We start from the raw sequence: 18,539 nt of genomic DNA, 5'->3' as shown, positions 1-18,539 counted from the left end.
ACATAACAGTAGAATTCATTGTGACATATTTGTACATGCACATAACATAATTTGGTCAATTTCATTCCCCAGTACCTCCATTTTCCTCCCCATTCACTCTCTCTCCCTATCTCCTTCTTCTACTATACCGGTCTCCCTTCTATTTTCATGAGACCCCCTCCCTTCTTTAGCTTCTCCTTTATTTTGTCTACTTTCCACATATTAGAGAAGCATATGACCTTTCTGTGTCTGGCATGTTTCACTTAACATAATACTCTCAAGTTCCATCCCTTTGCCTCCAAATGACATAATTTATTTTTCTTTGTAGTTGAATAAAACTCCATTGTGCATATATACCGTATTCTTTATTGATCCATCTGTTGATGAAGACCTAGGCTGGTTCCATAAACTGACTATTGTAAATTGTAAATTGTGCTTCTGTAAACATGGGCATGCATGCATCCTCTCATGGTATGCTGACTTTAATTCTTTTGGATAAATACCAAGGACTAGCATAGCTGGGTCATATATTGTTTGTCATCTAAGTTAGTCTTTCCATTTCTAGTCTTCTGAGAAATCTCCATACTGATTTCCATAGTAGTCATACCAATTTACAATTCCACCAATAATACGTAAGTTCCATTTTTCCCCCACATCCTCACCAAATTTATTATTATTTGTATTCTTGATGATTGTTATTCTAACTGGAATGAGATAATAATCTCAGTGTAGTTTTGATTTCCATTTTCCTGATTGCTAAGATATTGAACATTTTCTTTTCTTTTCTTTTTCCTTTTTTTTCTTGGGCATTTTTATTTCTTCTTTTGAGAAGCATTTGGTTAGTTCATTTTCCCATTTATTGATTGGGTTATTTGGTTTTCTGGTGCTAAGCTTTCAAGTTCTTTATATACTCTGGATATTAGTCCTCTGTCAGAAGAGTAGCTGGCAAAGATTTTCTCCCAATTCTGTACTTTCTTTTTACACTATTGTTTCCTTTGTTGTGCAGAAGTATTTTAATCTGATACCTTCCCATTTATTAATTCTTGATTTTATTTCCTGAACTTTAGGAGTCCTATTGAGAATGTCATCACCTGCATTTATATGTTGGAGTGTTGACCCTGTTTTCTTTTAGCAGTTGCAAAGCATCTGGGTTAGACTCAAACTTTAATCATGCATATACCATCAAGATGTAATGGAAATTGGATTGGATTTCAGTAAAGAGTAAGTAGAGGGCTGGGAGTGTATTTCAGTGGTAGAGTGTTTACCTAGCATGTGGAAGGTCCTGTCCTCAATCCTCATCATCCCCACCCCGCAAAAAAAGGAAGGAAGAGAGGGAGGGAAGGAGAGGGGTATTCTTTCTAATGAAAGTGTTAAACAACTCAATATTAATATAATGCCATTGTTTTGCTAATATGTGAAAAAAATGAAAATTTTGTAAGCAGACTGCAGTTTAATGATAAATAGAACATATCAAACTCTGAGGAAATGTAATCTACCTCCCTATGTATTATATAAAATAGGTTATTAAATAGAATAGATATATGTTGTTTTTATATATATTATATATAGATATATAAATAAATATAAATATGTTATAGAAAATATATAAATATTGTGAGGAGCTCCTAAATTCAAAATTAGAAAAATCATTTTTTAACACTCATTTCAAGAAAGTTAAGGAAGTCCACCTTACTAAGGCATCTAGAACACATTTTGTTGTCTTAAATTATATGGTATATGTATGGTATATGGATGTGTTCATATACTTGTGATAATGTGATTTAGTTGTATGTAGTAACTATGAGGGGAGTAGCCTTGGGGAAATTGAATACAAGGGTAACTTTGTCCCTCAGTTTTCCTTTTTAAGGGCATTTCATGAAACACAAACCATCAGATACCACTCTTTGCCTCTATAAAAACCATCATGTGCTGAATGTGGTGGTGCATGCCTGTAATCCCAGGAACTTGGGAGGCTGAGGCTAGAGGAGGAAGAGGCTCCTCCTGATCAGTCCAAGGGGCAACTTGCGACTCGGCACTGAGGATACTTGTGCCCTCCTTCCCATAGTCTCTGGGGAGATGGCAAGGACTCACAATGGTGGCTGCATGTGCTGTGTGTGTGTCTGAGGTAGGGCTGGAGGGGTTCTGGCCCTACCAAAGATAGTATGGTCCAACTGAGTACAGAACCACTGAATCAAAGAACAGAAAGAAGCAAGCAGGCTGGGACAGGAGCCTCAACAGTACCAAGACTGACTTTCCTGTGTCTTTGGTAGCATAGGAGCCCAGAGTCAAATGTAAATGAATATAAATAAAGAATAGCCGCACTACTTACATACCTAAGTTTGTGGGTTAAGATTCATACTTACCTCCCCCCGACACATTTTTATAAATATATGGTGAATATTTATTAAAAACAAACAGGTTACAATGTTGAGGTTCTTTCTGAGAGAAACTTTTTACCCAATTCTAAGCAGGTAGCAATCTGATTATGATTTGGGGATTCAAATATTATCCAGAAATTCAAATATTCAAGGATTTACTCTCAGGCAATGAGTGCTATAATTCACTGAACAAAGTATGAGAAAGGAAATAGCTACACGTCTGAGAGAGCTCTGAAGATCCGAGGACTCCCTTCTACTCTTTAGGTAACTACTAACCAGCATGCAGGAAGAGGCAACTACCTGAAGCCAGGGAAAGAATCACCAAAAAAGGAACAGACAGAATAATTCCCAGACTCCACAGAGGTTGAAACAGTTTGTGTCCCTCACAATCTTGATACTCCATGGGACCTAGGGTAGAGTATCAGAAGAGTAGTTGGAAGTATTAGCCCTAGACTAACAACTGCCCTGATCCCACCTAAGATTAAAAGGAAGACTTTTTTAAAAATCCATCTATTTCAAGTAACTTAACCAAGTCCTAGAACAAAGCTCAAGAATACTTAAAATTATCCAGCACAAAGTAAAACTCACAATGTCTAGCATCTAACCAAAACTTATCAGGCAAGCAAAAAAGCAGAAAAAGTTGACTCAAAATGAACAGAAATGTATCATTCAGCAGAAACAGCCCCAGTAATGACACCAATGATATAACAGATTAGGACACTGAATAAATTATTATGACACATTGTTTATAATCAAGAAGGCAGGAAAAAAATGAACATGTTAAAGTGAACAAAATTTTCACCTATTATACCAGGAAGTCCATAAGAATGTCTATAAGATAGTCATAATGACATAATCAATGTAAGAAATGATATAAAAATATTGTTTTAGAAGAAAAAGAGCTAGAAGAACTAGAAGAAATGTTAAAAGTGGTTTTTTCAAGATATATCATGATTATGGGTTGAAAAAAATCAATATTTGTTTTTAAAATGTCTGTGATCCCTACATACATCCATAGATTTCATGTAATTCCAATCAAAATCTTAGCAGGACTTTTGTGAAAGTCGACAAGTGGTTAACATGCAATGAATGTAAACAATTTTGGAGATGAGAAACAAGCTGAAAGATTCACCATACTAGGTGCGAAGGGTTAAGACAGGGTGGCACCAGCACAGGGATAAAGAGAGAGGTCCATGAAATATAATGAAGAAATCGGAAACAGACCCATGTCTGGTTATCTGATTTATGAAAAAATCATCACTACAATCCTGTGAGGAAAGTGTGGTCTTTTCAGAAAATGATACTAAGTTAATTGGATATTGACAGAGGGACAAACGACATTGGATCACTATCTCATATTACCTAAAAAATTATTCAAGATGAGTAATGGCAAACAATAGAGTTTCTAGCAGAAAAAAATAGGAGTATTATTTCATGAATTGAGAATAGGCAAAGCTTTCTTAAATATAGCACAAAAGCATCAACCTTGGAAGAAAAACAAAGAAAAAGGTCAATAAATTAAACTTAATTAAAAACTTTCATTCAACAAAGAACTCCTTTAGGAATAAAGAAACATGCCACAGACTAGAATAAGATCTTACATAAGCACACACATATGTATCAGATATATGACATATATAAATACATAAATATAGATATACTTCTATTGCTCACATATAAATACAGATATAGAGAGATAACCAAATACTCAAATCCATAATATATAAATTAGTTTCTATATCCAATTTTTAAAAAGGAAAAAATACTTGAATAAAAACCTAACCCAGCCAGATGCAGCAGCATACGCCTGAAATCCCAGTGACTGGAGAGGCTGAGACAGGAGGATCACGAGTTCAATGTGAGCCTTAGCAAAAAGCAAGGCACTAAACAACTCAGTGAGACCCTGTCTCTAAATAAAATACAAAAAAGGACTGGAGATGTGGCTCAGTGGTTGAGTGCCCCTGAGTTCAGTCTCTAGTACCCCCTCACACACAAAAAATAATAACCCAGAGAATATACCAATGACTAGTACATATATGAAAAGTGACTGAAAATTACCATTTACCAGGAAAATGCAAACTTAAACCACAAGAGATACTACTGAAGAATGGCTGATATTTAATGGTGTGACAATCCCCACTGATGACAAGTATACATGTTGTGAATTTAACTATTTCCCTAAAAGGATAAGTTGAAGTCCTAATGCTCAGTACCTCAGAATGTGACCTTATCTGAAAGTAGGGTCTTAACAGAGGCTATCATTTAAAATGAGGTCATTAGTGTGAACCTTATTTCAACATGACTGGTGTACTTATTAGAAAGGGAAATTTAAACACAGAAACAGACATGTGTGGAGGTAAGACTATATAACAAGACACAGAGATAAACTCATGTGAAGGAAGAGGATTTGGAGTGATGTATCTCAAGTCAAGAACAACGAATATTGCTGGTAAACCACCAGATACTCAAAGAGAGTCAAGGAACAGATTCTTCCTTCCAGTCTTCAAAAAGAACCGACTTGCTAGACACCTTGATTTTCAACTTCTAACCTCCAGAACCATGAGACAATAAATGTTACTTATTTAAACCATCCACTTCATGATACTTTGTTACAGAAACTCTAAGAAATGAACACAATGAGGGTCAATTGGATTATTTTATACTTGGGAAGTCAAAGTGTAAACTGATCCAATTATTTTGGAAAATTGGCAGCATCTAATGAAACTAAACATGCATAAAAAATAGGGCCCAATAATTCTACCACTGGATATATCACTAACAGTAACTAGTGCTGATGTCCACCAAAAACATGCACCAGACTATTCATAGCAGCATTATTTACAGTAGCCAAAAACTATCAATAATAAAATGGGGACTGGGGATGTGGCTCAAGTGGTAAAGCACTTGCCTAGCATTTGCGAGGCACTGGGTTCAATTCTCAGCACCACATAAAAATAAATAAATAAAATAAAGGTACTGTGTTCATCTATAACTAAAAAATTTTTTTAAATAATAAAATGGTTAGATTGTAGCATAGCCACAATTATTAGAATTAATTGAAATAATGGAATATTGCAATAAAAGGAAGAAGAATAAACTACAGTGACATGCAACATGGATAATCTTAGACATATGAATAATCTTATCATATGAATAAAAAAAAACCAGATGCAAAAGAGTTCATGCTCAACATTTAGTTTATATGAAGTTGTCAGATAAAACTAATTCATGGCAATAAAGTTTTAAGTTTGGAAAGTAGGTATTCACTGAAAGTAGACCACGAGGAAACTTTTTAAAATAGTATAAATGTTCTATATCATAATCCGAATAGTGGATACATGTGTTTATATTTTTTAAAAGTATTGTGTCACTTAATTAAGATTTATAAATTATGTCTAAATAAAAGACAAAAAAGCAATTTCCTCTGGGAAGTTGAATTGATGCATGAGATTGGACAGGTTATTGTCTTTTACTAAAAGTTCTTTGATTCTGTTTGATTAAAAAATTTTAATGCATATATGCTCATACTAATTTGGCATAAAATAAATAATTTGTCAAAATTATGGATTTTATAATTTTTTTTTTGGCGGTGCTGGGGATTTGAAACCAAGGCCTTGTGCTTGCAAGGCAAGCACTCTACCAACTGAGCTATATCCCCAGCCCAGGATTATATAATTTTTAAAACTATAATTGTTAGCCAAATAACCCATATTTAACTAGAAAGCCCAGGGAGATATCAATATCAGTGACAAGAGGATTCCTAAAGATTTCATTCAAGTCAGAGGCTACTTCAGAAAACCTCTTATCTGGATACTTCACTGACACTATTGCAAACTATTCAAATTTATGCTCTCAAACATCCTAATTTATAGGAAATATGGATCTTACCTATTCTGTAGCTTCATTAAGCCGAGCTCATGTTTCTCTTTTTCCCAAGCTAATTCCTTTTCTACTTGGTGAATTTTATAAACAGTTTTTCTATCAATATCAGCACGAATTTTGGAATCAAGATCAAAGTCCTGCAAATAAGCATATTTGTTTATCCAAAAGGGTTCTTTATCAATGTATTTCGATTTTTTTAGTCAATATAATGAGTTAATCACCACATCATCACAGCATTTTTCATGTGAAATAGACAAAAGTACTTCTAGAATTACAGAATTGGATAATCCATGGATATAGCCAAGATGACAAATTCTGGTTTTTAACTTGATTAGACTCCTAACAAAAATTCTGTTTAGGAAGAAATACAAAATAAACTTTTAAAAAATCCTAATCATTAACATATATATGGGGCTTGCAGTGAGACATGAGAGAAAAAAAATACAAAATTGACTTAAACAATTTTGTGATTGTCCTTATAGCTACAACTATACTAAGACAATTTTAGAAACTTTGTGGATCAACCAGGTACTCTCTTCTCAACACATCTGAAAAATATATAGAAATGGAACCACAAAGTATCAAAATATACATGTACCTACTCAACAGATATTTTGACTAGGTACAATAAGGGTTAATAGCCAAATGAAACCCAGAATTTATATTTTACTTTGGTACCAATCAATAAACAAATAAAACATGTGTGAGGAATCTAAATCCAGTAGTAAACTTTGTATCATGTAAAGAGATTTATCTGCTTCCAAATCAAACAAGTTGTATAGTAGTTGAGTTGCTGCAAATACTTTGATCAGGCAGATAATAGGAAAGTTTAAAGATGTTTTTTATTCTCCATCTGGTTGGCAAAATAGTAGTCTTGATCCAGAAATTGCATGTTATTAAATTTTACTTAGACTTACTGTTCTTTTAAATTGCATATGCTTGGTAATTCTTTGTTCATTTCTAATAGTTTCCAAAATTCATTCCTCAAAGCACGGATTTGTTCTCTCTTTCCAGCTTTTAATTCTTCCATTTCTTTCATTAACTTGTCATGTTCTCTTTTTCTCCTAGCATTCTCAATACTGAGAATAGAAATTCAAAAGAATAACATGTTAGGTTACAGAAACAGCAGAAGAGAAAAATCAGTATTCAATAATTTGGAATTTACTTAGCTTGGTCAACTTCTGTAAAATGTTGGTTTGTTTTTTAAAAAAATCATATCTAAGCAATATTTATCAAAAATTCCCATACCTGTAGGCTTTGGGATCTTCAATATCTTCTGGGGATGGCTCTGTTTCAATTCCAAACTGTAGGCATGGGAGTAAAATGTTAGCTCTTTGAAAGTGTATATTTCCCTCGAAATACCTATGAAAAGTTAATTGAATTTTTATTTTACCTGCTAATTTCTAACAAGTCTAGATAGGTCTGAAAAACAGTTTTACACAAAAGAAACTAAGGGAAAAATTATGTTGGCTAAACTTATTTGTTTCTTCTTCATTTAAGGAAGTAGGTAGAAAAAGTCTTGAAATACAATCATATGTTTTTGCAAAATGTTAATATCACCACAGTTGCCCCCTCCAAAATGTCAATTACCGATTCACATGAGCTAATAATTCATGTTATTAATAGCAAATACACATAAAAAATTTCTAGATATATTTCAAAATGTTGTTTTTCTGTATATTGCTTTATTATGTGCATATCCCCAAATACCTCATATATACCCTAGAAAGATTTTTAAGTATATATGTATGTATACATAAATATGTTCTAACTTTAAGTAAAAATTTGATGTGATCCTAATAAAAAAAAAAGACATAAGGTGGAAAATTCACAGAATCACACAATCTCCCTTCTTTGAAAAGAAAGATATGAAAAAAGAAATACAAATCTCTGCTTAGAAAGGAAATCAGATTAAGAGGAACTGAAAAGTAAATTACTTAAAGTTTGTGTATTCAGGTGCTGTTTTCAAAATGTCTGCTATGTTATGGAAGAGTAACCCAGCAAACAAGAGAGTCTTAATTTGCTATCAGTTCTTCAGTAAAGTTGAACACTTTTATTCTCTATTCTTTTTTATAGCAGATGGGTCTGTTTTCCTGTTGTTCTTTGTAAAGAAATAAAGACTCTTCTTGATCAAATTGCTTTATTACAGTCTTCACACATATGACATGTAAACATATAATATTTATATATATGAAACATAGATCTATACATTTCTATGGAAGTCAAGGTTTATGACTTTAGTAAAGTGAAGTCATACATGCGACTAATGTAAGAGCCAGTGATGGCTAAGAAATCATTACTTAATCATTCAAAACAAAATATCTCGAATTTATTTTTTATTCTTTTACAACCAAGAACTAAGTCCCTTGGTGCTCTAATATCCATGTGCCAAGATTTAACACGGATGTTCAGCCAACAGTCTCCCAGTCATAGTTGTTTACAGTTGAGTTAAACAAAGGTGCTTCCAGCAGTTCCAAAATATATGCCAAAGGCTCTCAAACTTGGCTGCACTTGTCTCAAAGTGAAGGACATTTTATAAAATACTGATGCCTAGGTCTCACCTTCAGAGATGTTCATTTTTCTTGGTGGGGTTCAGGCATCTGTACTTTTAAGGACTCTCAGTGTCCTAAAGTAAGAATTTCAGAACTTCTGCAGAGCTAAATTGGTTTTTGTGAGTTTTTAAAAAAATTATTTCAATCTTTTTCTGATTTTTGCTTTCTTAAAAGCAGAGTCAACTTCAATGAAATAAAAAATATTGAGTGCAGTCATAAATAATAGTATACTATTATTTAAATTGTGGAATGATTTTTTTCTCTCCAATATAGGTTTCTATAGAGAGAACTGACGTTAGGTAGAAGAATACACATTTTTCTTCTTGTTCATATACTTTCCCTCTTGGAGCTGGACCCTCTTTAAACATGGCCCATACTCCAAATTTTGCTGCTATTAAAAGAAATGAAAATTAACCTGCTCATATCTTCCCTACATTCTTTGAGTGTTGTTTTGAAATAGACTGTTAGATGGGAAGTCAACATGTTCTTAGGAATTTTAACTATGGTGCTTCTAATGCAACTCCTTAGTCTTTAGGAACAATTCTAATGGTTCCTAAATGACTTTATCCAAAAGAACTACTTTGATAACAAAAAATTCTGGTTCTGTGACAGGACAAAAGATATAATTTGGTGATGTGTACCTTCAGTCTTCATCACAAAGCCAACAATCTACTTTGCCTATGAACAGAATAATTTATAGAGAATCTTTGAACAAGACCTACATTATTACATTTCAAAATGGAAGATATTGATATTTTTCAACTTATTTCAAAAACATACTTTATGATGTACATCTTGTATACACCCCTGTGATGAGTAGATGAATAAATGAAAACCAAAATATATATCTGAAAACTAGTGTCCATTTTTTAAAAAGAAGAAACTGCAATTTAAAAGTCATTAATACAGAAAAATCAACATCGAAAAAAATTTGGGGGAGTTACATACCTTTAATAATCAGGGAGTTTAACACCATTAATACAATCATAGAAGCACCAGAAAGTCAAAATTATAATACGGTAGGATGTTTAGATAATAAAGTTAATATATCTAAATAGTTCTCATTTTTGAAAGCATATGAGCAATTTCACATCAGTACCTTAAGATAAATTTTGTTGTTATTAATTAGTTCATTGGTTAATTAGATACATACCTTGGGAGATGGCACTTTGGCTTTGATGATTTTCAGGAATTCAAGTTCAGAATAAACATTGAAAACAAAGATATTATTATCTGCTCCAGCCGTGATCAAGAACCGGTCATCAAAGCTAGTCGCCATGCTTTTAACATACCCATAATCATTGTCATGCATATTAAAGTGCCAGTAGTAGTCCAAATTGGTTAGTGAATGATCATCATGACTTCGGATATACACTCTAACTGCTCCATTTCTCATGCCACAAAACATCATAGTTTGGCTAAAGCTATGAGATAAAAGAAAGTAAATTGTTCTTCCTATTGTCTACAAGTAACATTTAATTTTAAATTAACTGACAAATGACTATTTGAATAATAAAGGTGTTATGAACTGAATTATGTATCACTAAAATTTATATATTTAAGCCCTAATCCAAAATACCTCAGAATGTAACTATATGGTGAGACAGGACCTTTAAAGAGGTAATTAAGTTAAAATGAGAACATCTGAATGGACCCAAATGCAGTCTGACTGGTAACCTATAAGAAATGAAGATTAAGACAGAAAGAGACTAGGGATATCATGCACATAGGAAAGATCAAGTGAGAACACAGCAAAAGGCAGATATTAGCAAGCCAAGAAAAGAGACTACAAGGGAAACCAAATCTGCTGACACTTGGACCCTAGAACTCTAGTATCCAGATTATGAGAAAATAAATTTCTGTTGTTCAGGTCATGAAGTACGTAGCATTTTGTTATAGAAGCCCTAATAAATTAATACAAAGAGAAAGTGGGGAAAAGTCAAATTGAAAATTGGACCTAGTCCATCTGATTTTCAGAAAAATGATAGGGATATATTCTCAGTTCTTAATTATTAAAGAGCTAATGATTCAATTGGTAATTTCTCCAGAATCATTGGAACTCTGACCCTTAATTATCTGACCATGCAGTAGCATTCTCCTAAGTAACAGAGGGTAAATCCATGCAACTCAATTGTCATAAACAGAAATCCTGATAGAATATCTGCAGATAAAATTTGAATATAATTTCAGGACTAGCTTTGATTCAGTTGATTTATTTAACCACACATTGTTTGAGTATTTCTTCATTGGGATGGATCTTTAACATTGACAATATCCATGATATATGAAGACAAAAGACACTTAATGGGATATCATTTTTCAAAGCTTTTCGACATTCTATACACCTGAAAGTAATAGTTTGGATGGGATTGTCTTCTGTATTCTCAAGAAAACGAAAATCAAAAGGTTCATCTTTCTGTTCTTCGAAATTGCTTCTTTTGTCACATGAGGGAAATTCACAGTGATATAGAAAACCAGAATCATAGTCACCCTAGAAAAGATAAATAATATAGATAGTGATATTTAAATATAACATATTTGAGTGTGAATTTTTCAATTATTTCAAAATTTAAAAAGCAAATAGATATTTTAAAACATCTACTATATTTGTGATTATAGAATAGTTTCTATTTACTATAAGTATCTTTATTTTCCATTTATATGCAGCTATGTAATTACAATAATAAGTACTTCATGATAATTTGTTCCTACTTAGAAGTCAATATGAGGGAGATTTCAACTCTGGCTATTGAATTCCATTTTATTTCTTCAAGTGTTATTTGAAATAGGTAGAATTTTTGTAACAGGTTTTACAGGTCATTTTTTTCATAGCTAGTGTTTGATCTTGGGTAACTTCAAACATTTAATTTTCCAGGAAGGGTTATTTAGGAAAAAACTGTCCATATAATAAAAAGACAAGTAATCATCTGGATGGCTACATTGCTCCAACTCTAATTTGCTTTTTTTTTTTTTTTTTTTTTTTTTCCTATATGAACCAAAGATTCCTAATTAAGGGAAATAAATTAATGGTCAGAACATCTTTATGAAAAAATAAATGAACGAGAAAGAAATAGTAACAAAATATGACCTTTGAAAATCAAATTAAGTTTTCACTTTTGACAATGGCAGATTGGGATTGCTTCAGCCAAACCCACTGGGAATAATCAAGACAAAAAAATTATAAAAGGTGTGTGAAGGCGTTGGAGAGCTACAAAAATAGCAAAACCCGGGCTGGGGATATAGCTCAGTTGGTAGAGTGCTTGCCTTGCAAGCACAAGGCCTGGGGTTCAAATCCCCAGCACCACAAAAAAAAAAAAAAAAAAAAAAAAAAAAAAAAAAATAGCAAAACCCATAAGAGAGGGAAAGTCAAGAGAAGTAAGCCTGCCATTTGGCATGGCTTTTCTCCCTGAAGCACTTGTCAATTAAAGTGGCAGTTGAGAGGCTAAGAGGCTGAGCAGAGATATCTGTAGTCTCATGGGCTTATGGAGAGGGGAAATAATTTCCAGGGTCCTTTAAGGAGAAGGGGCCATTGTAAATACACTTTCCACTAGAGCTTCCCACTGAAATCCTGGAGTGGTACATTCTAGACATATGAATGAACAGGAAATAGAATGACCCTCACCGCAAGTGAAGCTAAATTCAAGTAATCTCAGTCAGTGGTTGATTTAAAGTGATCTAGGATTTCTGTTTTCCAGAACCAAAAATAAATCTCTAGGAGAAAAGAGCAACATACTGACAATCAAGGTAGTTCTACAGTGTTTCACACACGAGGTTAGGCACTCTATTAAAAATAGGTAGATATGCTAGGAAATATAAGATTGATTGAAAAAAATAATCACGAGAGGTATCAATAGAGGAGTTTTCAAAATGGACTTCAAAATAACTAAGATTAATATGTTTAAGAAATTTAAAAGTAATACACAAAATTTTAGAAGACAATTGGAGTCTATAAAAATTTGGAAAAATGGAAATTCTGAATTGAAAATAAATTGATAGAAAATAAAAATTCAATACATTGATGTAACAGCAACTAAAATCAACTAAGCAGAGTTAAAACTTAACAACAAACTCCAAATGACCAAATTAAAAACAGGAAAGAACTGAATTGTATTTCTCCAGAGAAAATACACAATAGTCAATAAGCACATGAAAAAATTCTCAGTCACACTGATCACTGCAAAAGAGGCAATTACAAAGATACAGAAAGGAATTAACAGCAAGAGTAAAAAAATCAAAGTGATATTGAGTATATAAAGTAACAGTAAATATTTCTAGGATTAGCAACATATATAAAAATAAAATACATGAAAACAGAGTAGGGTGCCATTTTGAGACAACAGCCAGGCCCCATAGGACCCCTGGGAGGACTGACAGAGCCCCGTCTCCAGGATCCCTCAGCCCGAACGATCACTCCCTGCCTGTGGGGCCCTCACATCGACTGACTGCTCCCTGCTGTCAGGACCCCCAGACCAACTGACTGCGCCCTATTACCGGGACCCCAGACCGACTGATTGCACCCGGCCTCCAGGATCCCACAACCACACCAAACATACCGGAACTCCAGGACCCCTGCCTGACCAACCGCATCCCGCCTTCAGGACCTCCAGCTGACGACATCCACACCCTGAGTTGCAGCTCCCCATTTGCCAACACATTTTGAAGTCAAAGCGGCCATCTTGGATAATCCTGGAAGCAAGAGCTCCGATCTTTAGGTGGGGCAAAACCCATCCTGAGATGCCTGCTGGAGGCTTGAAGCTCATTGTCAGGTACCTCTCAAGCATCAGGCTACTGAACTCTGGAAGGTTTCATTACTATATGACTGTTATACTGTAGATTTTCTTTTTTCTCCTTATAGAAAACATTTAAGTTTTTATTTCTTTACTTTTCTTGCTCTCTTTTCCTTTTGTTTACCTGTTCCCTCAGAGTCTCTTTCTCCCTTTGTTGCATGCTAATATCCAATTTCTTTTGATTACACTCTCACACTTTCTATTATCTAGAACTTCTGTATAATCTTTTCTTATCCCATTAACAGCCACATTCTACATCCCTCTGCATCCTCTTTGTCCTCCATTAGAAACTGCAGACCTTATTGCAAATCTGTTTGTTTTATTGAAGATAATATTTTAACGCATTCTGTTTATTATGACAATTTTGTTATTGTCCTCATAGGAGCTATTTGGTCTAGGATTGCATAGTGTCTGAATTGGGCACTGCTAATATTGATCTCCCCTTAAAGAAAGGGTTTTGGAAACCTATAAGGCCACTATAAGCCTATAGGGGTAAATCTGCAATACCCCAGCTCTGCACTGCTAGAGGGGAAGATACATGAACAACATGAAAAAACAAGGGAAGAAAATGATCCAAACAAATCTAGATTCTATAGTAATAGAATCCAATGACAGTATGTTAGAAGAAATGTCAGAAAAGGACTTCAGATTATACATGATTAAGATGATTCTCGAAGCAAAGGATGAGATAAGAGAGCAAATGCAGGCAATGAATGATAATACCAATAAGCTGAAAGAGCACCTGCAGGAAGCAAAAGATCATTTCAACAAAGACATAGTTTCTCAAAAAAAAAAAAAAAAAAAAAAAACAGAAATCCTTGAAATGAAGGAAACAATAAACCAAATAAAAAACTCAATGGAAAGCATCACCAAAGACTAGACCACTTGGAAGACAGAACCTCAGACAATGAAGACAAAATATTGAATCTTGAAAATAAAGTGGCCCAAACAGAGAAGATCATAAGAAATCATGAACAGAATCTCCAAGAACTATGGGACATCATGAAAAGACCAAATTTAAGAATTATTGGGATTGAGGAAGGCAGAGATACAAACCAAAGGAATGAACAATCTATTCAATGAAATAATATCAGAAAATTTCCCAAATATGAAGAATGAAATGGAAAATCAAATACAAGAGGCTTACAGAACAACAAATGCACAAAATCACAACAGATCCACACCAAGGCACGTTATAATGAAAATGCCTAACATTCAAAATAAAGATAGGATTTTGAAGGCCACGAGAGAAAAGCATCAGATTACATATAGGGGGAGACCAATACGGATAGTAGCTGACTTCTCAACCCAGACTCTAAAAGCTAGAAGGGACTGGACCAACATATTTCAAGCTCTGAAAGAACATGGTTGCCAACCAAGAATCCTATACCCAGCAGAGCTAACCTTCAGATTTGAAGATGAAATAAAATCCTTCCATGATAAACAAAAGTTAAAAGAATTTACAAATAGAAAGCCTGCACTACAGAATGTTCTCAACAAAATATTCAGGAGGAGGAAATGAAAAACAACAATGTAGGTCAGCACAGGGAGGTACTACCTTAGAGAAAAACCACTCAAAGGAGAAACCAAGCCAACTTAAAAACTTAAAAAATAAGCCAAATGACTGGGAATATAAATCATATCTCAATAATAACCCTGAAAGTTAATGGCCTAAACTCATCAATCAAAAGACATAGACTGGCAGAATGCATTAAAAAGAAGGACCCAACAATATGCTGCCTGCAAGAGACTCATCTCATAGAAAAAAAATCCACAGATTAAAGGTGAAAGGATGGGGAAAAACCTAGCACACACATGGACTGAGTAAAAAAGCGAGGGTTTCCATCCTTATATCAGATAAAGTAGACTTCAAGCCAAAGTTAGTCAGAAGGGATAAAGAAGAACATTTTATACTGCTTAAGGGAACAATATATCAGGAAGACATAACGATAGTAAATATTTATGCCCCAAACAATGGTGCATCACTGTACGTCAAACAAATTCTTCTCAATTTCAGGAATCACATAGACCACAGCACAATAATTCTGGGTGACTTTAACGCACTGCTGTCACCACTAGATAGATCTTCCAAACTAAAACCGAACAAAGAAACCATAGAACTCAATTGCACAATCAATAACCTAGACTTAATAGACATATATAGAATATTCCATCCATCAATGAGTGGATTCACTTTCTTCTCAGCAGCACAGGGTACCTTCTTGAAAATAAACCATAGGTTATGCCACAAAGCAGCCCTTAGGAAATGCAAAAAAATAGAGATACTGTCTTGTGTTCTATCAGATGATAATGGACGGAGAGTAGAAATCAATGACAAAATAAAAAACAGAAATTACTCCAACACCGGGAGACTAAATAATGTGCTATTGAATGAAACATGGGTAACAGAAAACATCAGGGAGGAGATAAAAAAAATTCTTAGAGGTCAAAGAGAATGATGATACAACATATCAAAATCTCTGGGACACTATGAACACGGTACTAAGAGGAAAATTCATTGCATGGAGCACATTCCAGAAAAGAATGAAAAGTCAACAACTAAATGACCTAACATTACAGCTCAAAGCCCTAGAAAAAGAAGAACAGAATAACAGCAAAAGTAGTAGAAGACAGGAAATCATTAAAATCAGAGCTGAAATCAATGAAATTGAAACAAAAGAAACAATTCAAAAAATTGACAAAACAAAAAGTTGGTTCTTTGAGAAAGTAAACAAAATAGAAAAACCCTTAGCCACACTAACAAAGAGAAGGAGAGAGAAAACTCAAATTACTAAAATTCATGATGAAAAAGGAAATGTCATGACAGATACCACTGAGATACATAACATAATTAGAAGTTACTTTGAAAATCTGTATTCCAACAAAATAGAATCTACCGAAGACATTGACAAATTTCTAGAGACATATGCTCCTCCCAAACTGAACCAGGAGGACATACATAATTTAAACAGATCAATATCAAGCAATGAAATAGAAGAAGTCATTAAAAACCTACCATCCAAGAAAAGCCCAGGACCAGAAGGATTCTCAGCCGAGTTCTACAAGACCTTCAAAGAAAATCTCCTTCCAATACTTCTCAAAGTATTCCAGGAAATAGAAAAGGAGGGTACCCTACCAAACTCATTCTATGAAGCTAATATGACCCTCATACCCATACAGGAAAAGGCACATCAAGGAAAGAAAATTTTAGACCAATATCCTTGATGAATTTAGATGCAAAGATCCTTAACAAAATATTGGCAAACCGTATCCAAAAACATATTAAGAAAATCGTGCACCACGATCAAGTGGGGTTCATCCCTGGAATGCAAGGATGGTTTAAATCAATAAACGTAATCCATCATGTCAATAGACTTAAGGATAAGAATCATATAGTTATTTCAATTGACGCAGAAAAAGTGTTCGACAAAATACAACACCCCTTCATGCTCAAAACACTATAAAAAATAGGGATAGTAGGAACAAACCTGAACATTGTAAAGGCTATTTATGCTAAGCCCATGGCCAACATCATTCTTAATGGAAAAAAACTGAAACCATTCCCTTTAAAAACGGGATCAAGACAGGGATGTCCTCTTTCTTCACTTCTATTCAACATTGTCCTCGAAACTCTAGCCAAAGCAATTAGGCAGACTAAAGAAATTAAAGGGATATGAATAGGAAAAGAGGAATTTAAGCTGTCACTGTTTGCTGATGACATGATTCTATATTTAGAGGATCCAAAAAACTCCTCCAGGAAACTTCTAGACCTCATCAATGAATTCAGCAAAATAGCAGGCTATAAAATCAACATGCATAAATTTAAGCATTTTTATACGCAAGTGACGAAACAGCTGAAAGGGAAATGAGGAAAACAACTCCATTTGCAATAGCCTCAAAAAAAATAAAATACTTGGGCATCAATCTAACCAAAGAGGTAAAAGATCTCTACAATGAAAACTACAAAACATTGAAGAAAGAAATTGAGGAAGACCTTAGAAGATGGAAAGAAATCCCATGTTCTTGGATAGGCAGAATTAATATTGTCAAAATGGCCATACTACCAAAAGTGCTATACAGATTCAATGCAATTCCAATTAAAATCCCAATGATGTACCTTGCAGAAATAGAGCAAGCAATTATGAAATTCATCTGGAAGAATAAGAAACCCAGAGTAGCTAAAACAATCCTTAGCAGGAAGAATGAAGCAGGGGGTATCGCAATACCAGAACTTCAACTATACTACAAAGCAATAGTAACAAAAATGGCATGGTATTGGCACCAAAATAGACAGGTAGATCAATGGTACAGAATAGAGGACACGGACACAAACCCAAATAAATACAATTTTCTCATACTAGACAAAGGGGCCAAAAATATGCAATGGAGAAAAGATAGCCTCTTCAACAAATGGTGCTGGGAAAACTGGAAAACCATATGCAACAGAATGAAACTAAACCCCTATCTCTCACCCTGCACAAACTCAACTCACAATGGATCAAGGACCTCAAAATCAGACAAGAAACCTTGCATCTTATAGAAGAAAAAGTAGGTCCAAATCTTCACCTTATTGACTTAGGATCAGACTTCCTTAATAGGACTCCCATAGTATAAGAAATAAAAGCAAGAATCAACAACTGGGATAGATTCAAACTAAAAAGCTTCCTCTCAGCAAAGGAAACTATCAGCAATGCAAAGAGAGAGCCTACAGAGTGGAAGAATATCTTTGCCATTCATACTTCATATAGAGCACTAATTTCCAGAATATATAAAGAACTCAAAAAACTCTACACCAAGAATACAAATAACCCAATCAACAAATGGGCTAAGAATATGAACAGACACTTCAAAGAAGAAGATCTACAAGCAATCAACAAACATATGAAAAAAACGTTCACCATCTTTAGTAATAAGAGAAATGCAAATCAAAACTACACTAAGATTCCATCTCACCCCAATTA

The 18,539-nt window shown here is 34.0% G+C and overlaps 1 protein-coding gene across 1 annotated transcript in view; it reads right to left on the bottom strand.

The window, feature by feature from the left end:
- Positions 1 to 18,539, bottom strand: part of Cfap44 (cilia and flagella associated protein 44) — a 149,417-nt gene that overhangs the window by 48,240 nt on the left and 82,638 nt on the right. The window contains 6 exon segments of the mRNA XM_047563118.1: positions 6,246 to 6,376; positions 7,157 to 7,179; positions 7,182 to 7,318; positions 7,488 to 7,543; positions 9,945 to 10,215; positions 11,137 to 11,282. Coding sequence (XP_047419074.1) covers positions 6,246 to 6,376; positions 7,157 to 7,179; positions 7,182 to 7,318; positions 7,488 to 7,543; positions 9,945 to 10,215; positions 11,137 to 11,282 — 764 coding nt within the window.

This window comes from Sciurus carolinensis, chromosome 9, assembly GCF_902686445.1.
Source record: "Sciurus carolinensis chromosome 9, mSciCar1.2, whole genome shotgun sequence".
In the NCBI taxonomy this organism is placed as follows: Eukaryota; Metazoa; Chordata; class Mammalia; order Rodentia; family Sciuridae; genus Sciurus; species Sciurus carolinensis.
Note: the sequence above shows the minus strand (reverse complement) of the source record. Positions and strands in the feature narration are given on the sequence as shown.